This window comes from Ascaphus truei, chromosome 19 (assembly GCF_040206685.1).
Source record: "Ascaphus truei isolate aAscTru1 chromosome 19, aAscTru1.hap1, whole genome shotgun sequence".
NCBI classification, from domain to species: Eukaryota; Metazoa; Chordata; class Amphibia; order Anura; family Ascaphidae; genus Ascaphus; species Ascaphus truei.
In genome coordinates this window covers 14140147-14166176 of record NC_134501.1, presented here as the reverse complement: position 1 = coordinate 14166176, position 26030 = coordinate 14140147, and the positions used below count along the sequence as shown (strand labels likewise).

The window sequence follows — 26030 nt, the reverse complement described above, 5'->3', positions numbered from 1 at the left end:
CACCATCACATCTTTCCCCATCATCAACATCTCTGCCCCTCATCAGCTCTCTCTCTCTTCCCCTCAGCTCTATCTTTCTCTTTCCCCTGCGCTCTAGCGCTCTCTCTCTCTTCTCTCTCTCTCTCTCTCTCTCTCTCTCTCTCTCTCTCTCTCCCTCCCTCCCTCCCTCATGCCTAACTTTGGCGGGAGGAGATGATGATCAGAGGAGCAGAAGGTAGAGGAGTTAGGAGTTGCCTGTCTCTACAGAGGGGGGGGGAGGGGGAAGAGCAGGCCCCCCAAAAGCGCGAGCCCCCGGGCTTTGCCAGGGTTATACCTACGCCCCCTGAAGCAGGTCAAACTAAACACCCGTTCCAAGCTAATCAGAGTAGATCTACCGGTATCCAGAGACAGTGTGTATACAATATGGGCTGATTCCTATGATCAGGACAGATCCTGAATCACTTCATACAGCACTGAGTAACTACTGCAAGTACTGAGTAACTGTACTGTGAGCCTGGGTTCTACGATCAGACGAATCTCTAAATAATTATACAAATTATCTGACATATTCACTGATGCCTTTCACTAATGACTCTCGGCTAAACTTAATGCACGGCCCGTCAGAAGCTCCTGGGTGTTACACAAACACCTTCTACTCAAGTGTCAGGAATGACTCCAAACGGCCACCTAACGCTGAGGAGGGTTACTTTCTGTGCTCTGCTTATTCACAGAGGACTGATAATTAAGACTGCTATAGTATTATAAGCAAAAAACACCACCTAGTACTAACAGCAAGACAACACTACTTGAGAGTATTATATATGTGATATAAATTGTTTAGTCTGAGCATTATTCAAACAACCTGTCATTTTTTCCTCCGCAATATTACAAAGATACGCCCTTTCCTCTCTTGCTCTACTGCTAAAATTCTGACACAGACCCTCATTCTCTCCCGTCTCGACTACTGTAACCTCCTGCTGTCCGGCCTTTCTGCCTCCCACCTGTCTCCCCTACAATCTATCCTAAACGCTGCTGCCAGAATCACTTTATTCGTTCGTAAATCTGTCTCAGCGTCTCCCCTGCTGAAATCCCTCTCCTGGCTGCCTATCAAATCCCATATCACACACTCAATTCTCCTCCTCACTTTTAAAGCTTTACACTTTTCTGCTCCTCCTTATATCTCAGCCCTAATTTCTCGCTATGCACCATCCCGACTGTTCTGCTCAAGGATGTCTTCTTTCTACCCTTTGTGTGTCTAAAGCCCTCTCCCGCCTTAAACCTTTCTCACTGACGGCCCCGCACCTCTGGAATGCCCTTCCCCTCAATACCCGACTAACACCCTCTCTATGCACATTTAAGACCCATCATAAAATGCACCTCCTTAACGAAGCATACGAGTAGCTCCATGGCTGATATTATTCACCTCATACTGTACATCGACCATGGCCCCTGCAGATGCACTTTCCAGAACACCCTCCTACTGTCTCTGCACGTTCTTCCTACTTACCAATTAGATTGTAAGCTCTTCGGGGCAGGGACTCCTTTTCCTAAATGTCACTTTTATGTCTGAAGCACTTCTCCCCATTATGTGTTATTTATTATTTATATTATGTCATGTGTATTACTGCTGTGAAGCGCTATGTACATTAATGGCGCTATATAAAAGGGTGCAACCAACAAGCTCTGATTAAAGGTACATACTGTTTTAAATTCATGATCACAGACTCATACCACATAAGAGGGGTATATGTTTTATTTACACTACCTTCTAATCATAAAACTCGGACACCAATAGGTGTATAATGTGGAATCAGATTGAACATCTGCTTATTAAAGCAGAATCAGTTCAGAGTGCATATCACTGGGGTCTTTGAATATATCCCCATTTGTATAGAACACCTTTTTTCTTTACGCTATCGATCTTCCCCACTAGTGTACCAAACTGCAACAATTAAATAGGTCGAACGTGCAGTATCTCTGTGTTATCGATACAGGACAGCGTGAGCACAATTCCCCCTGAACATTACATTCTTCATTAATTAAGCAGAATATGTTGGCAGAATTTAGAGAGGGTAAGCAAATGGCTATTAAGCAAAGTATATCTATATAAAATCCCTCTGTGAATGGCAACACCATATTATAAGTTAATATAACCTTCAGGAAAGAGCCATGGACTAGTTAAAAATTCATATATCCACTGATCCCATCTGTTAACATCTCTTAATTGAGATTGGCAAAGGGTGGCCTTACCCATAGCTCCATTTAAACCTTGATTCCTCGCTCGAGAAATACTCCAGGAGAGCGTCCAAAGTAGCAATCTATATACAGGTTCATGTGATGAATAAAAAATGGACTATTTATGGTTTAGGATGCAGCTACTCTGGATGAAATTCAATGCAAAATGCATAGCATTGCTCTTTAGTGTTCAGACACAGAAACATACCCCAGCAGTTCTAGAGCCATGAAACTGATAGAGTGCAGTATAATACAGTACTGGGCTTTAAAGCTGCTTCTAGTCACTCGTTATCTCAGATTTCTTTTCACAGCACCAGGCTGCAATTTTGATGTCCACACTAAGATGTGTCTCTGGTTCTGATCCCTCCCTTTTCATATTTCCATATTACAGAACTTCATTACATCTATGTAAAATATTTAGCCACTGATTGGGGAATATCAGTTTTTTGCAGAAAAAAATTGTAAGAATAGCAACATCCCCCCACCCCACTAGGGTTGCCAGGTGTCCGGAATTGAACTGGACTGCCCTGTATTTGGATACTCTGTCCAGTAAAAAATGAGAGGTACTGTAATACTGGACATGTATGTGTCCGGTATTTCCCTCCCTGGACATAGTGACCTGACGCACCTTTCACCATTGAGTCCAGTATTTTCGGAGAAGCTACCTGGCAACCCTACCCCCCACACCCTCCCCCACCCCCAAAAAAACCTCAGACCACAATCTCTCAGTGATTAAAATTCCCCTGCCTTGTGAAATTAGCCTGAAGTTATATTACTTTGCAAAGACTCTAAAGAGAACATAAGTGAATTATTGTCTCATTAAAATCAATTGGGTTAAACTTAAATCGCCAAAAAAAAGAGGTTTGATATATATAAAAGTTGCCCTCCCCTATTAATTGTGGGTGAATTGGATATTCTAAGAGCTGTTTTCACAGCTGAGTGGGGGATTGGGTTGGTGTGTCTGAGTATTCAATTCCTGAATACTCCATTAATGAGACACTGCTTGGGGTGCATAAGAGAGTCTGCGTTTTGCTCAATGTAAAACTGTAAAAGGGCCCACAGCTTTCCTTTATAGGAGGGTTTCTTATCTGTACATTCAATGAATATGGAATACAATTATAAAACAAAAACAGCACTGAATATATAAGGGGTGATTTTCCTGCCCCTCCTGGCAGCAAAGGTGTTAATTAGCCTTTGGCAGCTTCTGTACTCCTATGAACCTAATAAAGCCCCTGTTGTGGTTACACTGTTACTTTAGGGGGTATTGACATTTGCCTCCTGAGGCATTTTAATCAGAGCTTCATTTGCTATTCAGTGTGTTTCTGGGCAATCAACATAACAACCTTGCCAGCCAGAGAACATTCCCCGGAGAAGGGAGTGAAACATATGTTCTTTTTGCTCCATCAGAGCTGCTGAGAGATTGTTATCCTGCCTGTGCCATAGGGAGCCTGAGAGACTGAGCAATGCCCCGCAGGCCTCTTCTGCACCTAACCCAGAAGGGTCTTCATTGCAGGACTCTATGGCCCCAAAAGGTGTTACTGTACGTGGTGAATTACGTGACAACCCGCAGCCTGATGCACCATCTATCAATATTATCTGCAGAGAAACATTGCAATCTGGACAAAGAACATTATGGTGCAATGAGAGAGCTGTTATTTTCATGTCTGGGTTATTTGAATGGACAATAAAATTGCATATGCTACACTTTGCAACTGATGGTTCATTATAGTATAATAGAAACCGCCCTCCCTGTTTGCTATTTTCTCACTCCTTTGTAAACTTTTCTGTTCTCACCAACTTCCCTAGTCCCCTCCTATCCACATTGCTTCTTTGCTCCTCCCCTCCATCTATGCAGCTGTCTCCATACACTGCGCCACTATTTACACACCTCCTTCCCAACAACTTCTACATCCCTCAATGAAAAGCACCCCCACAAATCAATCTCTCTCTCTCCTAATCCTGCAACCAGCCATGTAACCACCTGCTCCCACCCATGCCTCCATGCCACCCCTTCCCACCCACGCCTCCACGCCACCTCTTCCCACCCACGCCTCCACGCCACCTCTTCCCACCCATGCCTCCACGCCACCTCTTCCCACCCACGCCTCCACGCCACCTCTTCCCACCCACGCCTCCACACCACCTCTTCCCACCCACGCCTCCACGCCACCTCTTCCCACCCACGCCTCCACGCCACCTCTTCCCACCCACGCCTCCACGCCACCTCTTCCCACCCATGCCTCCATGCCACCTCTTCCCACCCACGCCTCCACGCCACCTCTTCCCACCCACGCCTCCACGCCACCTCTTCCCACCCACGCCTCCATGCCACCTCTTCCCCTGCTAATGGTGTTAACCTATCTAATGTAATACCGACCAACCTTAAAACTCACATCGCAAAAGAAGCCTCCCAATAACTTGGACACGTGGCTATTGTCCCACACTCAGTCACTCCTACCAACCATTGTGGCCAAGCACTGCCATCTACTGCACTTATTCCCTCACCTGCTGTCTCTGTAAATCGCCCATCATACCCCTTAGATTGTAAGCTCTCCGGGGCAGGGATTTCCTGTCCTTTTGTCTGACTTTGCTGCGCTTACTGTATTATTATAATTCCCTGTACTGTTCCCTGTCTTTGTGAAGCGCTGAGTACACTATGGGAGCTATGTAAAGATATACATACACACCTGATTAGTATTATTTCTTAATACTGTACATGCACTTCTTTGCTGGCCTGGCCCCCCCCTTTTTTTTTTTTAAGTGTCATAGCCTATACTTTGTTTAAAAAAAGACTCTTACCTTTATCATGACTGATCACTCAGGAAATATCTGCTTGTACGTTTTAGTTATTTTCACATAGAAAACAAAAGGCTATAATGCATGCAATGTCTTGTATATAATGTATAACCCTGCTCACTTAATGAAACTATGTATGTGTAATCATGTATTTGTCGTCGTAACTCTGTGCCCAGGACATACTTGAAAACGAGAGGTAACTCTCAACGTATTACTTCCTGGTAAAATATTTTTATAAATAAATAATTTCCTGCACAACAAACACTGCCGAACATCTCCTTCATTCTGATCCCCAAGGAGAAAAGAAATAAAAACAAGGTGCTACATATCTGGAAGTGTCCTTTGTTTTTCTGTTTTCTGTCAAACCATTCTTTTCGAGGGATTGCTCCTTTCATGAAGTGTATTGATTTCTCTACGCCCTCACACACCTGTTCCACCTGCTGTGTTTACTCTTTAGCTGGAGCAGATTGTGGGGGCTTTGTGTGGCCTGCATGTGGCACTTAATGGGGCTAAAGGCTCTGCTCTCAGCTCCTTCAGCACTGACGTGATTGCTCTGCGCTGCCGTTTGTGCACGAGGGGAGACTTTACCCAACCCACCCTTACATTGCTGGTCTCAGAATAGATTGGCCTATCTACCACAAGTGAATTCTTTCATCCATGTGTCTCTATAAATTACTGGATCCCCTCTTACTCATCTCTCCCTCCCCAAATTATTTACATGGTTTAAAAATGGAAACGGATACCCTACTTTTTCTGTAAAACAATACCAATGTAAATGCGAGGACCCTGTCATCTTGTACAAAAAATGTCTACTTGCAATTTTTGCTGCTATAAATCTGCAAGGACGCCTTATTGTAACTTCAAATACTTAACGTTCTTTAATACTTCATCTTGATGCAGCATTTTCTCATTATTTAATTATTCAGGGACAGATTGGTTATTTTAAGGGAAGTTATTAGCTTGAAAGTGTGCGCTTGCTTTCATCTCCATAAATTGTCTTGTATCAGCACATTAACTCTAGGTGGAATTGCCGTCGGCTTTGGATAAAAGACGCGCAGAGACGAGGCTGGAAAGCCTCACGTAGAAATGTTCTGTATTTTAAGCAAGTGTTTGCCCTTTTGCTGATTTGAAATTGACTTCTGTATTTCAGCGTTCATGACAAAGCTCATCGTCTCATCCCATTACTGTCAATGGGATTGATTCTGCGGCTTGAGTTGTGATACTACCACCGGCACCATGCTGTACTCTTATTTCATTTATGGAATGGAGGAGACTTGGAAAGTCCATTCATAAAGGGGTAGGAGATAAGTATCCGATGATGTAAGAGGCGAGAAGGAATATCACCGCGTGGTATGGAATCTAATTCCAACTGCATCTAATACAGCTCAACCCCCTTTTAACGCTGTGCTTGGGGTCCAAAGAATCACATCGCGTTATAAGCGGATCGCGTTAGAAATATTGTACAATTGTATACATTGTTCAATAAAGTATTTAAGATCCCAATAATCGCGTTGTAAAGTATTCATAAATACGAAAATTGGGAGCCGCGCTTGTATCGCGTTATAAGCGGATTCGCGTTGTACCGGGGTTGAGCTGCATCTTCTGTTGAACCTTTATCTGCAGGAAGGTCTGTACTGCTGCTTTGGGTAAGAACACAATATGTAAACCACATATCACAATTAAATACACAAACAAACACATGGAAAATAAATTCAAAATACTGTATATATCCCCAGGTAGGCATTTTATTCGCTTGTTTACAATAGTAAAGCATCCGTATTTATAAAAATGGCGCCATTCCCTTCACTCCGGTTTATAACTTGAAGCTATGCAAATATGATAGCTAAAATGGCACTATTTTAGCCCTGTAGAAACTGCTTTTAAACTTGATTGATGTCTCCTATGTATACATTTGAAGGCATGGTGTAACTGCCACTGTGCCACATATCCTGCCATTTACAGAGGAATGTTTTGCAGCAACTGGTTCTGCGCCCAACTCAGCCAAGGCGCATCAAGAGGAGAATTGTACCAAGCACATGCATAATCCACTCTAAGAAAAGTACATTCCAGGGCTCTCTAACGCTCTTATACACTAATCTGCGGTATGCTATTTAGCATGCTAAGCTGCATTAGTGACATGTTAATAACACGCACTAAAGAGTATAACGTAACCCAGTTTCACTAATTTAAATAGCGTATGCGAACGAGGCATTCCCCCTAACAGCGCTTAGCCACTAAATTCCGTTAAGTCCCTGCGTTAATCTTAATGTTACACTAGTTATGTCTTAGAGTAGGAGGATCCAATGCGCACTCACCTCCACATCTGGATGCGAGTGCGCATTGGATCCGCCTACTCTACACCATCCCCAGTGGTTGAAGAACCCACCCATCAACTTCAGCTATATTCTCATTTGGGACTATAAGTACCCTTTTCATATTCACAGTATTTTTTGGCGCTCGTTCTTTCCTTCCGTACACTAGTTAAGTCTTACCTAAACTTCATGTTACGTATGATAAGCTTGCCCACCATGCCAAGGTAACTCCACATCAGGCATGTATGAACTTCTAGTTTGTTCTCTGAGCTGAATTACTCCTGCTTCACATTAACATAAAAAAAATAAATGAATGATAAATGATTCATTTCCAGGTTTGCCTTTAAATTTAACTCCCATGTATGAAATGTGCTTTATTTTCTGCAATATCACACTAGTGAATATAGACCTTAAGTTCCTCTATCTGGTCTCATACATAAGACAATACACACAGCTTTGCTACCGGAGAAAAAACAGATGTTTCCTACTCTCTCTTTCACCGGGGAGTTTACGGACACGTCTGTCGTGCAGCTCTGCCAACCTGCATAGACTCCAGGGCACCGCAGAGACAGGCCCTGCTGGTGTTTGTCAGGCCCTTGCACTTTTCTATCCTGTGTACAGTGGAGGGATTCTGCCGGTTTGGGCAAACCGGTTGCTAAAATTTCCTTCGTACACTGACCCTGATGCACCAAGTAGAAAGAATCCTAAATTCAGGGAATGGCATCACTTCCTTGTAGTGAACATGAAAGGAAATGACATCAGCACTGGCTGTGTCCTATCTGATTATGTTGGCTCTGGACCACCGAAAGGAACCGGTCTCCATCGGTATGTCTGGTTGGTTTATGAACAAACGGAGCAGTTAAAGTGTGATGAGCGTATTCTCTGCAACCGTTCTGGGGAACACAGAGGGCTATTTAAGGTGGCTTCTTTCCGCCAGAAGTACAAGCTAGGAAGCCCTATTGCTGGCAACTGCTATCAGGCAGAGTGGGATGACTATGTGCCCAAGCTGTATGAACAGCTGGGGTCATAACAACATGTGAAGGCCGCTTCCATCTCACAGCTCTAGAAAACAAAGCACTTTGTGTTTACTTTAGCACAAAATTGGTAAGCTAAATCAATGTAGGCAATATGAAGGGGCCTTACTATATGATGGGACATTAAAATAGGGTAGATTATTACACTAACTGCTGACAGAAATGTGAACAAGTTATTATTCATTTACCATCCGTACACTGCATCTCTGGGTAAATACACTGCTTGTGAGCTTTTACTTTTTGTTTAAAAAGATGAGGAATTATGTGACAGATGTGGGCAGGTTCTGTTTTAGTGACTAGTTGTAGGTTTGTCTTTTGGGAAAAGAAAATGAAGACGCTCCTTTAATTGTTTTAGAAGAGTGAGACTTCCCAGAAGTCTGTGCAAAAGGGTTAGCAGTGTTGTAACAAAATTATACACCAGAAATGAAATAAGATCCAAAGATATTTTTGAAGCAAAATACAATCTTTGTTCCACCCTAGTGCTCAGAGGCTTCTTAATTGTGTTGCATATCCCTTCAGCAGTGAATGGGTTAATACAATTCTATATCCACCAAAGGGTCCAAAAGTACCTTTTCTTCGGTGGAGATTTGTTGGAAAACTGCCTGAACTGCTTCAGTGGGTCTAAGTATTAATCTCCTTTCTTTTGCTGTATTTAGTTAGTAAAATGCACAATAGATGTTTGCCAATGGCAGAAATGTCAATAAAAGTTACTCATTACATTTAAAAAAAAAAAAAAAAAATATTTCCTTCGTACGCAGAACCGGTGCAACCAGCCCTACCTTCCCCCCTCAAGAACTCCGCTCTGTGTCCTGCCGCTGCATAGCTTTGCAAAGACCCCATGGGGAGAAGCACTCAGCCGCCCCTCTGCCTCTCACCTTCACGGCTCCAACTCAGGGGGGGGGGGTGGGTCACAGGGCGTATGGAAGCCCACAACATGGATTGTCCAGTTGCGCAAGCGCTGTGGAGGGGAACCCTGGCGTCACTCCATCAATCATTTGAAGGAGAACCTTCCTGCTGCTGCTCCGTTCCCCCGACCAATCTTCCGTCTACCAGGTGAGTGCGGCAACGGCTCCATTGAACCGCCGGCACCCCTGGTTGCAGGTTGCACTTAGGGACATTTGTATTGCACTAGTTCCCATTGGTCACTCTCCTTCCCCCCGGTCTCTGTCCCGCCCTGGTCTCTCCACCCCCTGGTCTGCCCCCCCCATGTCTCTCTCCCCCCCCCCAGTCTCTCTCTCACCCCCCCCCCCGGTCTCTCTCCCCCCGTCTCTCTCTTCCCCCCTGGTCTCCCCCCCCCCCGGTCTCTCTCTCTCTCTCCCCCCCCCCCCCCCCAATCTCTCTCTCTACCGTCCCATCTCTTCCCCCCCCGAGAGAACCTGTTGCTAAAAATGTTGAATCCTAAAACTGCCTCTGTAATATGAAGTGTTGCAATCACTTTGTCAGGTTAAAGCATGTGGTAGTTTGTAGCTATGCTCCCTGCGTACCCTGGGACACTGAATATATGGGAGATTTCTATTATTATGATGATCGGTTTGGTAGAGAAGCTGCCTGCATGCCAATGCTTTGACTGCATCACAAGCCCCATCCAGCTACACCGGGGCTAGGCCTTCGTTGCTCGAACTGGAGAATTACACAATTTAATGGTGATGAATAATAAGGGTTATTAGAAGCAGCTTTTGGCTGTGCAACCGCTGCATTCACTTTACCCTGCACCTCCTCAACGCTATTTAAATAGCTCTGAAAGCTAAAGGATAGGGGGGATAGGAGGGTGTCCCGACCTATCCCCCACTGGTTTCATTTTTGTCTGTGGGACTCTTACTGCAGTCATCTGTAGCAGTGAAAGTATTCAACATTTGCTTCCAAAGAGGCTGATAGCATCAATTCAGTTTGACGTTTTAAAGAATACCCCAGTTTAAGGCCCACTTTAGCTCTCTGTGGCCCATATTTACTAAAGGTACAGTAATGTCTCTGAGATTAAAAATGAGAATACACCAGGAGTTAATAGTAACAATAATTGGAACGAGAAATGAAACAGAATTATGTCCACTGCAGAATAAGAAACTAAACTGCTCGGTGTCATCACTTGCAATCTGCTTTATGTCCCGAAACACTTCTAACCACAAAGTGCACCGAGTGAAAAGAACAGTATCCAATGCGCTGCACTTCCCACTGGTTGTATAGAGACACGCTTGTGTTTATGCTCCCAGATGCTTTAAAAATATCTATTCGTTGGATGCTACCAAGAGGGCAAAAAAAAAGACATGCTGAACAGGTTTGGTATTTTATGAATTCTACTATCATGTGTCTGACAACTTTTTAATTTGGAATCTTTAAGAGCTTGAAAAACTGGGATTCGTTCCCTTTCGGCAAAAGTTGAGATTTGATATAAATTGAACCCAAAAACTAGGATTTAACATTTATTTTAGATAGCATGCTCTTAGATGCATGGTCAGAGCCTCCCACAGCCAATTAAGATAAGTTGGAGCAGTCAACTGGCACAGAACAGCGGAGACCCTACCGTAGTGAGTTATTTGTTGTCATTGTGAAGGCTTGCTGGTGTGAAACAATGTGGATAAAACGTATTGGCTGTGATTCTTTCCCTACCGAAATCTTTAGCCAATGATGACTACTCACTGGCTTCATGATAAATCCATATTAGGTAGGCCTATCCTTGTTTAACTATTTATTTCTAACATTGGACAAAGCTCTGTATATAACAAGGTATATCCATTAAAAAAAAAACTGCCCCGATTAGTTTACCATCTGAATATTATAAAAATATATATAAATATATATATCTTAAAAAAAAGAAGAAGATGATGGTGCACACTCATAGGGAAAATATCCAGTCCATCAACAGAGACAGGAAAAAAAAATGTAGATAGTTATTGTGGCATTTCAAGATTGTACTAAAAATATATAAATATTTAATTCACATTATAAGACGAGTTTCTGATCCGTGCTCAGGCTAAGAATGTGTGTGTGACATCAACTCCTTCTTGCAGCTTCTGTGATGAGGGGTTCTCCTGTCCCCACACAGGGAAACACGTGTGAAACGCGCTGTGGTAGCAGCCCCCCCCCCCTCTTTTGTCCTGTTGTATTTACGCATTGGGAGATCCACGATCAGAAGAAGCTGTGAGCGAGTGAAACGCGCAATGTCGAAGTGCATCTCCGGACCTTTGAACCCGGAAGTATCATCCCCGGACCACAAGTAGCAACTCGAGGACAAGCAGGGGCATACATGCGTCACAGCAAGAGACGCAAGAACGTGATGAGGTCAGTCATGAGATACGCTGCGTGGCAACATAAACAGCAATACCTCAACACGTTTCGCAGACTTAACATGCGTCATCGGGGGTGATGAGTTTGTATATATGTATATACACACACATACACACACATACATACATACACATATACACTGTAAATCAGGGGTAGGGGACCTTTTCTTCACACGTGCTAATAAATGGGCAGTTTCTGGTGGACCACTGTCCTACTGCCCCCGCTCTCTCACTCATTTCCCATGGGCCACAGGTTGGCCAACCCTACCGTACATCAATATACAAGTATGCATAGGAAATATCCTCTCTGTGCATGAATAAGCAGTCTTTATCAAGGTGAGAGCTCTCACCTTGATAAAGACTGCATTTGCAGTCGAAACGTTGGATTTCTTGCTGTATTAAATAACTTTTTTTGGGAAGACCGACTACCATTGTGCATGAATAAGTGCAGGATGAGTTCCTCTTGTTTCCCTGTGCTAGTAAATGGGTACATATGAGAGAAATGTTCCATGTAAGGTGGAAGAGGAAAGACGAACTGTAATAGTGGTACCTGCAGCAGTTACCCTTTAGCCCACTGTTATATCAAGCATGAGGGTCCTTTCTATACTTATAAGTGGCGAGAGAATGAGGTGAGAATGTGAAATAATCAGTGTCAAACTCCTGACATTCATTGTGCTCTTGTTCTGTAACTAAAAGGAGCTTTAATATGAAGTCATACTCGCCACCTCTTAAAATCGCAGCACGTTCATTTTCAGGTGTTCCCGGACATGAAATGATCAAGCTGATTTTACAAAGAGTTTAACATTCCAAGGCAAATCCTGAAATAACCCATCAGCCAAGGAACGAAAGTCTTCGGTCAGCAGTTTTTGCTGTCCCCATTGTGTCAGTGCTGAAGAACGAACATTAATCAAATGAACAAATATTTGGCTTCTTTTACATTGTCCTATGGTTTTTTTTCTTCTTCTTACTTTAGGAGCATGTCTGGCATCACAAAAAGGAGCATGAACTATTAATACTATACCGTATAGAGTAATCAGGCAGGCCCAAGGAACATCGGAGGCATGGCTCAAACGTGTGTGGCGATACCCATTGTTCTACTCTGATCTGCATTCAAAGGGGCAGATAAATCAAAGCAATTTTATAACAAAACTGATGCAAAGAGATGATGTATTGTTTCATTAAAGTATTAAGGCACATTGCTCTCATTTTGTGTCAAAATTGTTACATTGAGATTTAAGAGTATCAATAGTAGGAGTTACATCAAATATATTGAATCAGATTCTGCATGTTTGTGCTTCGTTTTTGATCCTTTTTGACGCTAGCACAAGCATCACACAAAAGGGCAAATATTTTAATTTCAATTTTTTTTATTTCTTACTAGCTGATATACCCGGCGTTGCCCGGAGCCAGGGAGGGGGGGCGTGAAAGGCAGGGAGGGGGGGCATGAAAGGCAGGGAGGGGGGGGGCGTGAAAGGCAGGGGGAGCGGGGGCGTGAAAGGCAGGGGGGCGGGGGCGTGAAAGGCAGGGGGGGGGCATGAAAGGCAGGGGGCGTGAAAGGCAGGGGGGCGGGGGCGTGAAAGGCAGGGGGGGCGCAAAAGGCAGGGGGGGGGCGCAAAAGGCAGGGGGGGGGCGCAAAAGGTAGGGGGGGCGCAGGGGCGTGAAAGGCAGGGGGGCGACACACACACAGTGTCACACACACACTGTCACACACACACAGTGTCACACACACACAGTGTCACACACACACACACACACACACAGTGACACACACAGTGTCACACACACACACAGTGTCCCTCCCACACACAGTGTCCCCCACACACAGTGTCCCACACACACAGTGTCCCTCCCACACACACACACACACGTCACCTAGAGCGACACACACGCGACACCTACCTCTACTTCCGGGCGCCATCTTCTCACTCTGTGCCGCGAGGGAGGAAGGGGGTCCTTCCGGCCGCCGCCATCTTAGGCGCCACGAGGGAGGAAGGGGGTCCTTCCGGCCACCGCCATCTTAGGCGCCGCGAGGCAGCGGCAGCCTGCCTGGCCCCTACTGCCTGTTCCCCCGCCGGGGAGGGAGATGAGCGGAGCGCCGGGAGGGAGAGATGAGCGGAGCGCCGGGAGGGAGAGATGAGCGGAGCGCCGGGAGGGAGAGGTGAGTGGAGCGCCGGGAGGGAGAGATGAGCGAAGCGCCGGGAGGGAGAGATGAGCGCCTGGAGGGAGAGATGAGCACCGGGAGGGGAGAGATGAGCGCCGGGAGGGGAGAGATGAGCGCCGGGAGGGGAGAGATGAGCGCCGGGAGGGGAGAGATGAGCGCCGGGAGGGGAGAGATGAGCGCCGGGAGGGGAGAGATGAGCGCCGGGAGGGGAGAGATGAGCGCCGGGAGGGAGAGATGAGCGCCGGGAGGGAGAGAGGTTGTGTGTGTGTGTGTATGTGTGTGTGTGTGTGTGTGTGTGTGTGTGTGTGTGGCGCCGAGGGGGAAGATAGTGGCAGTTTGGTGGGTTTGACGTCACCCATCTGATTGGCCAGAGGCTGAGGACCAATCAGATTCACCGCAGATAGCACTAACCATTCGATTTTATATATATATAGATTAAATTTAAATTACATTGAATAGAAGAAATCCGATAAACAAGCTTCAGCACAGTTGGCACAGTTGCTAGTATTGATGCAGTGAGTAAAAATAAACGTGTCTTTGCGTGGTACCCACAGAAAGCATAATACAGGACTAGTGCATAGATAAAATAGTGTGCGTTTAAAAAAAGCAAAATGCAGAGCAATATTTTGATTCCCGAAAAATCGTATCTGCCCTGCAAGCGTACAAGGAGAGCTTTAGATGCCAGTTGCAATCATGTAATTGCGTCCTAAGGCCGCGCTTATAGTGCTGGTGACGTCGCCCAAAAACAAATGCATTTTGCCGCAGCCGTGTGCGCTTATAGTAAGCGCGACGGCGACACGATTTTTTGCAGCTGGGAACATTTGATTTTTCAGGGGCTGTCGCCTCACGTGACAGCCCCTGAACCAATCAATGGCCCGGTCGCCCTCGACGCTGCCGCAAAGCGAAATACAACTTTCGCTAGCGGCGACGGGTGACGTCACGCGTCCCCGTTGCGGGCACTATACGCGCGGCCTTAGTCCTGCTGACACGTGGACATGCGGTGACATTACCAAGCAGCACAATGCTTACAAACGTTCTTCGGTAGATCCTTATTATTTGTAAAGTGTTAACATATTCCGCAATGCGGTGCAATGGGGGGACATAGTCATGTATATTACAACAAAAAAGTGCTTTGCACTTAGATATTATACACACTAAGGAACCCAGTCCAGTACAGTACCAGGGTTTAGGTTACTATTGTCCAGAAGGACAAAGTACTTACTGAGCCCCTTATGTCAAAATTGCTTAGTTAGTAGTTCCCTTGATTTAAGATACTCCGCCTAAAATTACCATAAAATAAATATCCAAAGGTTTGGCTAATATGACAATATAAATTAAAACAAAAAATCACTGGCAGGTAGTGTAACTTCTATGTAGGAGCACAAAACACCAGTATCCATACTCCTCACGCAAATTGAAATGAAAAAGAATAAAAGTTCCATATTCAGCCCAATCCAATGCTACAGTGAAAGCGCTTCATTAAATTAGTTTTTAGGAGTGTACAGTAAAAAAAAAATAAAGAAATTCAGGACACAGAACAGGAACTGCAGTCTGTATAAACCCGCTCTACGTGAATAACTAAGAGAAATGTAGGATACATTAATACACGCGTATTAATCAGCAAAGGCATCATATTTAGAATTCATTAATCATAGCATGGATAAGGTTCCCAGTGACAGCTCATCTTCTGGAAGCAAGAGAGATATGACGCCTCATTGAGTTCCCCGGGGATACTAGTATCTACCGTGTATATCCAGACAGGTCCTTGTTGAAATAATAAATATTCCTATCGCCACTTCAACTTGATTGTTTCACATAAACTTGATTGTTTCTCATATTCCAGTCCCGTTCCTCTGAGTGTGGATAATGAATGTTCAAACCAGAGTGGTTGTGTAATGTTACCATTTTGATAATCTATTTTATGCTTTATATTTGTAACATAGGTTTACCTACATAGATCAAACCACAGAGCTTACACTAAGCTGTAAGGTACCCGTTTAGTAAACCTGGGCCTATATCTCTTATCCAAATGCATCTATTATAGGTTTCTGGAAACTCTTCCTTAATGTCTCCCCATTCAAAATCCCCCCTAAATACCCATTTGTTTTTGACAACATTTAAAGAATGGACAGTAGAAAAGCATGTTTAGGGTGAACCACATAACCTACGCCACAAAACTAAGCTATATAATAAAATGCCTCGCATCTTAAATGGATTGAAGTTCATCTCAAGGTCAGATATTCAGAAGTTGTAATTACATTTAAAAAAAGCAGTAGCTCTTCCAAGCCGGGTCACTGAATAAGCCTCATGGGCGTTATTTCTAAAAGTTTCCCTACTGCAAAATTGAACAAATACTATTTTCCAGAAAGAAGTAAGTAGAACACTATATGATTCTGACTCTAATCAGTGCAGGGTCCAGTAGTTTATTCAGAATCGAGTGAATCAATTTACATTGTCACAGTTTACATTCAGGCTGGCATTGAAGATTGTTATATATAAAACATCTACAGTATATTAAAAAGCAAGTAATAGGCTATATGTATCAAGTATCCCAAACTGGGTCATTGCTTCAAAATGAAGCAGTTTGAGGTGTTTTTTTTTACTCTGTTCTATGAAGGTGATTTATGTCAATCTGCTTGCATCAGTGAGCACCATGGGGAGAGGTTACCGGAGGCAATAAGAGAGAAGAAATGGCAACATTATAATGAGATAAATCACATCTCATTGCAAAACTTTCATTTATGACTGGTGCAGTTCTCGTCTTCATCTCTGCGTCAATTGCGCCTCAGATATCGGTGTCATCTGTATTATGGAGCAAGGGAGAGGCTCAGTGTGTAACGACACTAACTGGCACTGAGAGTTTGAAGCAGGGGAGCCTGGTTCAATTCCCGGAGTCTGCTCCTTGTGACCTTGGGCAAGTCACTTTATCTCCCTGTGCCTCAGGCACCAAAAGCATAGATTGTAAGCTCCACGGGGCAGGGACTGTGCCTGCAAAATGTCTCTGTAAAGCGCTGTGTACAACTAGCAGCGCTATACAAGAACATGCTATTATTATTATCATCATCATCATCTTGATACATATCACTCCTTGTGTACACAATCAGCTCCACAATAGAGCTAGGTCAGCATTGAAGCTTCTATCTTCCGCATAGAGAATTAGTGGAACTTCATACAAACACAAAAGGTTTTAATCGAGAGTTTTTCATTTAATGCTGTAGGCTGCAACAATAAATTATTGTATATCTTTCATCCTCAAGAACTTATCTACTCATTGGCGTCTGTGGATGTATCACAGGAACTGATGTCCTTTTGATCAGCTGCTTATAAAGAGCCGTATTGATTCTGTAATAATACAAAGCTACCGTACACAGCAGTCTCTTCATGTTACTGCTGACTGGTTTGAGTCTGGCGCTACTAAAGTCATCTTTTAGATTCCATGCCTCACTTTCATATTATTTGAACATCAAATATACAGTGTCAACACAAAGCATTTATCACATCAAGTTGATCAAAACCAAAAGCAGGAGTAAATTTGAAAGGGGGGGGAAAAAAACCATGAGCAGTCAATTTGAACTTGCTAATCAATGTTACTGTGCAGCTGTGTACGAACTGATAATTCACCCAACTTTGTTAATGGTGCATTGGCCCTTTATTCACCTCCTATACAGCAGTAGCATGTAATATGGCTGCACTTTTCCAGCTAGCAGAGATTCTGTTTTCTCCCTCTTGCACACACCCTTCCTGCTGTGTATTGCTGTGCCTTAGAGCTACCGGTACACATTAACGTATGATTTATCTGAAGTGAAAATCCTTTGCTTGAGAAGTGTAAAGAGATACCCATCATAGTTATACAATGCAGCATGCTAATATTCTGGGAAAGAATAAATAGGTTGTGTACCCCACCCCAAAAAGAAACTACTGCTGCTGGAAAAAATGTTTTTTTAAATCCATTGATAAATCCATTATTTCCACCACAGTCATTCCCCTTCCCAACAAGTTTCCTTCGCATTTAGAGTTTACTGTTCTTTTGGAACTGCGACACCAAGTTCAGAACTTGTTCCGAGGCCTCAATGTGTTTCATTCGCAGGTACCTAGCACTGTTAGCGCTTGTGTTCTCCAGAAAGTAGCGGTAATTCACCATCATGCCACAGGAAGCTGTTCCCCCGCGGGGACTAGTGTCCGCCATCCAGTTCAGGCGCCACATCACTGCCCCATTCTGCAGGTGGAAGCTTGCCACAGGGTTAAGGGCGAAACCACGGTGCTTTTCTCCATACAAGTACCAAGCACACAGTCTCATCATGGGCGCTTCCAAAGCTTGGACCACTCTTTCAGACCTCATCCACTCATTGCTGCTTAAGAGGCACTTTAGGGATTCAACAGCTGGGCCTCCGGTAACGTTGGATATCTCTTTAGACTCGGACTCCAGGAAGAGCTCTGTTTTACCCGGCTCCTTCGTCTGAGAGTTGAGAGCTCCTAGCAGCCACTTGGTGAAGCCGGGGATGGGAGACAGGCTAGAAAACTCTTTGATCTGAGAAAACTCTGTCTGAAAAATGTAAAAAAAAGAAAAGATCATTTTTTCCTGTATGCTAATGGAAAACATGCCGTTGGCTAAATTAAGTATTCTAGTTAAGTATATCATTACAAAGGTGACAGATGCAGCAACAAACTCATGTAGTGTGGGATCTCAGACCCCAAGACCTTATAATCTGATTGAGGTGGTTAAGAAAGAAAGATCACTGTAATTAAAGCTGCAGTTCAAGCTGCCGTTTTTAAAATATATATATATTTTTTCCCATTCAATATGTGCATCAACTCAATCTGCACACTGGCAAGTGATTAGCTAAGCTGCAGATCGATCCGTTCTCCTGTAATAGAATGCTTGCTCAGGCTTATTTAATTCAGTTCTTGCACAGCATTGTGGGCAATGTAGTTCCTAGAATATGATTGACTGGGCAGTTACTAGATTCAATTGGTTCACTGCTAGAGAGAGGGTGGGGCTCAAGAGCAGAGCCTATCAGAAGGGGAAGGGGGCTTTCACTTTGGAAATGCTTCCATACATTTTGTACATGGTTAAACATAGGAACTCCCATAGTTGTAAAATTATATTAATAATAATTGTTTTAAAATCTAGGGTGGGCATTTTCTCACCAGTGCTAGGTAGCCAAACCTCTCTATGTACTCTCCTTCGGTAATAAAAGGAGTAGAAAAAAGTGTCCATTCTAATATACATTATAACGCCACATACAAGGAACAATTTTGTAATGATAAGATGCCCTCTCTACACAGTCTTGATAAGAGAAGTCTCAGGAAGGTGGTAGCATAGCTCATCTTTCATTTAAGACAAGCTGATTGCTTTGATATCCCCTCTAAGTTTTATGTGATGTACAGAAAAGCTTTTATTGTTTCGGAATTTATAAAGGTGCGTTGCCAACAAAGAAACCAATATAAACAAACTGTTCACCTGTAAGCAATATAATACATTGTATTTTTGGGAAGGGATCTGGCTTCTGAGAGACCTTTTCTAAGGCTGTGATTATACTCAAAAACGCCCGTGGTTCCAGACCCTTGACGTCGCTTCCCAATCTATTTGAGTTGTTGGGTCAATTTAATAAAATCTCAGGGTTCAAGATCAACCAATCTAAATCAGAAGCCCTAAACATAAATTTACCAAAACCATTAGAAAAACTTATCTCCATTAATTTCAACTTCAATTGGCAGAATAAAGCGATTAAATACCTGGGAATACATATTACCAAAGATTATAATTCGGTGTATCGGGCAAACTACCCCAGGTTAATCAGGACCCTACGGGAGGCTATAGGTCGCTGGTCAAAATTTAACGTATCTTGGATTGGTAAAATCAATAGCGTGAAGATGAATTTACTACCACGAATCCTATATCTATTGCAAGAACTCCCGGTGCCACTCAGATTGAACGAGATCCTCAGCCTTCAATCTTCAATCTCCAAATTTATTTGGGGGGGCAGAAAAGCGAGACTGAATAAACAAACACTCCAGAGACAATCTGCGGAAGGGGGGCTAGCGGTACCTTGCTTGTTATCATACTACAAAGCGGCACAATTATGCCAAATCTCTCAATGGCACACAAACCCAGATTTGAGACGTTGGGTAGCATTAGAGAGCGCTGCCTGCTCTCCATTGGAGCTAGGCAACTTAATTTGGAATCCAAAAATAGCTAGGAAAGCTATACCATCACCGCTATCCTCAATGACCAATTCATTATCAATCTGGGAGGCAACCAAATTTAAATGTAATCTAACTACCAAAAACACCCTGATGACTCCACTCTGGGATAATCCATCTTTTGCTCCTGGCTTAGATAGAGCGAACTTTGCAATTTGGAAAAGACAAGGTATAGTACGACTTAGAGATCTGGAAGGTAACAACAAAATTATGTCATTTGCACAAATTAACTCAGACAAAAATATCCCACAATCGGAACTGTATAGATACCTTCAGATCAGAGCTTTCTATAATAAATTTAACCTTCACCCCACATTGACATCATTCGAAAGGCTCTGTCTTAGTGAGACGTCAACAAAAGGACTCACATCGCAAATGTATAGAGAGGTAGTCGGTTCAGCTGTCAAGGTAACAAGCAAATTAAGCTATATGTTAATTGGGAAAAAGATCTAGGTGAGAGCCCAGACATGGACGAATGGTCACAGATGGTGACAGCAGCCTTCAAAAGTTCGATTTGCGTAACATTTAAAGAGAACGCATATAAGACCCTGATGAGATGGTATCACACCCCACTAAAATTATCGAAATTTATTCTGGGACGCTCCCCATTGTGCCCGCGACAGTGTGGAGAGTCAGCAGACTTGTTACACCTGCTGTGGTCTTGTCCTCACTTAGTTCCAATATGGACCAAAATTAAAGATTGGCTACAGAGGATATTGGGTCTCGAAATTCCAATGGATCCCTGGCTCTTTCTATTGAACAGAGCAATACCAGGACTAGCAAAAGTTGAACTTAAACTAATTTCCCACTTCGCAACGACAGTGAGGAGCACGATCGCAGCATCCTGGAACCAGAATGTAATTCCTACAATTCGCAATAAAATTTGGTACCTATGTCAGATGGAAACGCTGACGAGCCTTATTAATGATTCAGGCAAAATTTTTCTAAAAGTATGGACACCCTGGTTAGCCCAGACAGACATCCCGGGGGTAGAGATAACCACAATAATGCTTTAATAATCGCAGATGCGTTCTCCTGTGATGATATCTTTGGCCGAACGGCTGTCAGTCACTATCAGGTAGAGTAGTTGGAGAGGTATATAATCGAACACACAACCCTGATTCAGGGAGCTAAAACCTAGGCAACATAGGTTCGAGTGGTTCCTCGTCCGTCCTCCCCTCCCACCCACCCCCCCTCCCTTCCCCTGCCTACCCATTCCCTTCTTTCCCACCGACCCAGTTAGGTTTAAATAATGTTCATACACTGTACTCAGTTATCATATGGATGGAATGTAAAAAACAACTCACGATCCTGTAATAAATATCTGTTGTACTTTCTCTGAGCTTTGAAAAACAATAAAATACAAGTTATAAAAAAAACGCCCGTGGTGTCGCCCGTATCGACACCGCGCGGCGCAAAAACAAGTTTGCCACGTACGTGAAAACTGTGCATATACTAAAGGCAACTGTCTCCCCACTTGCTACTGCAAAGCGGGAGGCAGTTGGGGCGTTTGCAAAATTTGTTTTCGGGTTGCGACTGCCACGTCACGTGACGCGGCCGTCCAATCAAGAAACAGATTTCAGCCAGCACTCGCGCGTGCAGTAGCATGTGCTTGTATAAATCGCCGCCTAAGGCTGAAAGCAATGGGGAAGTTCATGGACATAAGCGGCTTTTTGAACGGAGCCACGCGCTGATGATGACAAATCTATAAACACAATGTTAACTTGTTTTCATTACATCTTTAATAACTGTAAGCAAGGCGAAACATTAATCAGGGCTGTGTCAATAACAAATACATTACAGCTCACATTTGATTTCATGGATACACAGAATCCCCTCCTCTTCAGAATGGTCTGCCGAGCCAAATTTAGGGGAGAGTTTAGTTTTCAATAAAATAAGCTTGTATTCTGTGACAAATACTGGTTTCGACAGTAAAGTAACTGTAGTTTTTACATTAGCAAGTTCAAATCACTGACAGCTGTTTAACAGGGTGAGTGGCACCCACTGCTTCGGTGATAATTCGATGCTTAGCCGATTTGATTCCTAAAGTCAGAAGGGAATATATGTGGACGGTTCACACTGTATTTCAGGAATCTGATCTATGAGGCTTTCTTTTAGCACAGAGTGATCTGCAATTAACCTTGCTAATGTACAGTACAGCGATCAGTCATTTGAACTTATTAATATAGGCGCCTGAAAGAACACACCTGCCATGTGACAATTTATCAAATCTAAGCTGTTGACTATGCATTTAATGCTTGGTTGTGTTTCGAAGAGAACAAAAAATAAAAACTTCAAACTATCCAGTAAACGAAAGGCAGTTTTACACACTTTGAACACAAACTCTGAAAGTGAAAACTGCAGTGTATAATGTGTGTGACTCCAATGTTTTAATTGTCCATGGATATTTGTACTTAGAAAAAAAAAAAAATAGATATCACAAATACTGGAGACCCAAATTGCTAATGTAATAAAGTGTATGAAACAAGTCTACCTTTTTAACATCTGCCTATAATTTAAGATGTTTTAATATCTTAACCAATGTATGCCCTGAAAGCCTAAAATAGTTTTGACATATGTATACGAATATCTGATGGAAGAGATGCTGAGATTTACTTAAATAAAAGCGACTCAACAGTCTTGTGGTTTCATTCGTTTTTTTTTCTTCAGCAAGCGAACGCTGCAGCAATTAGTAATCTCAAATGATTAACTGTGCAGTCACCTCTCCCCCAATCCAGTCACAGCATGCAAATTAATTAGGCCATTCCGACCAGGGAACTGGAGTAATTACACAAACTAGCAGCAGAACGCTGGAACACTGGAGCTTTGGAGCTACAAATGTTTCTGATGAGCAACGCCACTTTACATTTGATTATGGCATAAAGATACCATGTATGTTTCAAAGGGACCTTATCTGCTGTTATCTCTGACACGGTCTAACTGCTGTACGTTTCTATACCATGTTGCTTATTAGGAGTACATACCGCCATGCCAAGTAATTTCTACAAACCTGCTGGTAAGCAGGTGGTGCCAATAAGTAGAGCCATGGAAGCAAATAGTATTTGAAAGGTTACAGAAATGTTTGCATCTGTAGCTGTGTTTTCTCTCTTCTCCATTTTCGGGGAATTAATTAAACCACCAGGCCTAGCCTGGCTCAACTGCATTAAACTATATAAAACAGGACTCGTTACTGTCTTCCATTTAATGCAGACTTTAAGACACACAGGCTGATTGATTTGATTTGTACATACGCCCACTAGGATAGTATTCCAAGGCCGCGCTTATAGTGCCGGCGACGCGACGTCGCGGCAAAACAAATGTATTGCCGCCGTCGCGTGCGCCTATAGTAGAGGCGGCGCGACGGCTTGGTTGCGATCGCTGGAAGTCAAGTCAATTTGATTTTTACAGCAACCGCAGCGTGACGTCACCGTCGCCGGCACTATAAGCGCAGCCTTAATGTCTGCTACCTTAAAATTACAGCAAAACGCCTTCCATAACAAAAAGAATTTCAGGTAGCTATTGGAAAGAGAAAGTTCTTGATCATATATATGGCCAAGAGAGTCACACATCCCATTATTCAAAGATCCCCAAGAAAAGTGTGTGTACAGTAGAATGAAGCCGGCCTCTGAAATGGGATCAGGGCTGCACTAAATCAATTATTTAGGACATTTCTCTGTGCTATACTTGGCGCAAATAATATTGGTTGCAAGACACCCAGGTTTTTAATGTAATTACGGACACCACTGCATGCAGAAGAACAAATATGCTTCTCTGCAAATCACAGCCGTCATGGTATTGATTTAGAAGCCAGGGGAAGAAAACATTAATAATAAGACAGAATAACATGTAACAAGTTATTTAACAGGCGTGCAGTCTCAAAGCCTTTCACATAATGTGACATCAAAGCTAAAATAATGGCAATTTTCTAAGACTTCAGCTTTTATTTGCAGTACTGATCTCCCAAGATGTGCTGCATGACAAGTTATGTTTAATGCCAACAAGGGTCACATTTGATTTGACTACACCCCAACGGCAAAGCATCAACATCCACTGTAGTGCTTTTAGGATTGAAGCCTATGGCACAGCCGCCAACATGCTACTTCTGGTGTCTTTATAGTTTGAGATAATAGGGAAAATGCATCGTTTCATGGAGAAAACAAGCCGAGCACATGTTTGGTAAATGTTTGAGTGATGTCGTTTACCCTAGACAGACACTTTTAGCAGAAAAGAGGCGCTGAAGCATACAAAGTGATGTGGCTGGCAAAGAGGCATATTTGTCGGCAGGGATTCTGGTTGGGATCCATTAATATTTAGCTGTCAGAAACCAACCACCATTGAACACCGCTCCTACAAAGATCTGCCCAGAGGATACAGCTTCTTTTCAATCTGAAACATAGGCCATATTTACATATTTTTGTCACAAATGGGAATGCTGCTCGTCAGACATGATAATGAGTCACTGGGCACAATGGGCTATGAAAAGAAGCTTGCTCTCAGAAGCAGTTCTTACAATTAGTTTGAGCTTGACGAACCAGCTATAGATTCCTTTATTTAACATTGTGGTAAGTTTGCTGTGAGTGACAGCTGATAGACTGACTGGACTGTCCAATGATATCGAATGTAGCAGAGAAAACAGAGCACAGCCGACGTTCAGAAGAAAAATCAGGATCCTGGGCAACCCCAAATACAAGTATGATTTATTATGCAGCGCACAAAAAGGACAGATAACAAATGCACCTACGCGTTTCGTGCACTTGATAAAGTTCGTTCTGCACGAAACGTGTAGGTGCACGCCCTGGTTATACTGGAAGACCCTGCATGAGCTTACAGGTAATGGGCATAGTCCCTTCACATCACCTGGCTCTATATGTTTACATCTTGCTCTTGAGACTTCAAATGGGTGCTTTATATTGTGGCTGTCATGTGTATACCACTAGGCAACTTTACTATTTGATTGGCTTATTCATTTATGAACTGCAATATTGAGGACATCACTACGATTTCCTGGACCATCAGGATTTATGTACACAAGATGGTGAGAGAGTTCACATGTGATTTTGAGCACCATATTCCACTATACAATATAGGAAAAAATGATATTGTTACATAGTTACAGTTACATAGTCAATGAGGTTGAAAAAAGACATATGTCCACCCAGTTCAACCTATGCTAAATTAGACGACAGATACTTTATCCTATATTTGCACTTATTTGCCTATTGATCCAGAGGAAGGCAAACACAAACCATAGTGAAATATCATTGTGGCGGTAGGGGCAATGAGGCTCTTATAATAAAAGTTAAGCCCAGCTATTGCCCCTATCCTCTGGATGGATGTACAAGATTTCTCTGTAACTCCATCTTCCTGTGACTTATCTGGATATATATGGGTAATGAATTCCACATTTTAACTGCCCTCTCTCTGTCCATCATCTCATCTTTTTTCTCACTCACTTCTCCCCTTCTCCATCTACCCCTCGTTTCTGCAGAGACATGCGCTCTATCAACCTACCAGCGTTTGTTTCCACTTTACGACCCCAATCTCCTCTATCAGCTCTGCTCCAGACTCTGAAAACCTGGTCAGGGACTACAACTCTGCCCTATGCTCCTCTCTTGATCTACATGCCCAGCTTTCCCTCTGCCGTCCTCACCCTTCTAACCCCAGACCCTGGCTAAATTTTAACACGCGCATGCTGTGTTCCTGCACTCGCTCCTCTGAACGCTTATGGAGGAAATATCTCACTCTCGCACACTTCCTTCACTACAAATTGCATATGACGAAAAATAAAAGGGGTCTCGTTTTTTTCAGAACATAGTATATAATCGTTGAGTACATAGGCCCTTTGATTTTTACAAGGCAGCTGTTAGGACGAGATACACGACGTACCACTGTATTTAAATGTTTTTTTTATATCCCAGAGAAATGGTGTATTGCCATTGTTTCACTTTTTTGTGATACTTTGGCCCAGATGCACAAAGCTCCATTATTAACTTATGTTAATGCCTCATTAAGTGCCAACGGGTATCTT

General features: G+C 43.2%; 2 protein-coding genes across 8 annotated transcripts in view; one reads left to right on the top strand and one right to left on the bottom strand.

The window, feature by feature from the left end:
* Window positions 1–26030, bottom strand: part of MLYCD (malonyl-CoA decarboxylase) — a 135279-nt gene that overhangs the window by 81487 nt on the left and 27762 nt on the right. For 2 of the 4 annotated variants that reach the window (XM_075576705.1, XM_075576707.1), the window contains exon 5: window positions 16187–18341. The exons of 1 other annotated variant lie outside the window; for it this stretch is intronic. In XM_075576705.1, the coding sequence (XP_075432820.1) occupies window positions 17808–18341 (534 nt within the window). In that variant the 3' untranslated portion in view covers window positions 16187–17807. Of the gene's footprint in view, window positions 1–16186; window positions 18342–26030 lie in introns of those variants that run through there. One more of the 4 variants, XR_012789123.1, reaches the window with a different exon arrangement.
* The window catches only part of LOC142469922 (DNA topoisomerase I, mitochondrial-like), a 118676-nt gene continuing 101764 nt past the window's right edge, over window positions 9119–26030 (top strand). For 3 of the 4 annotated variants that reach the window (XM_075576701.1, XM_075576700.1, XM_075576699.1), the window contains exon 1: window positions 9120–9409. In XM_075576701.1, coding sequence (XP_075432816.1) covers window positions 9195–9409 — 215 coding nt within the window. In that variant the 5' untranslated portion in view covers window positions 9120–9194. Of the gene's footprint in view, window positions 9410–26030 lie in introns of all 4 variants that reach the window. The other variant, XM_075576704.1, reaches the window with a different exon arrangement.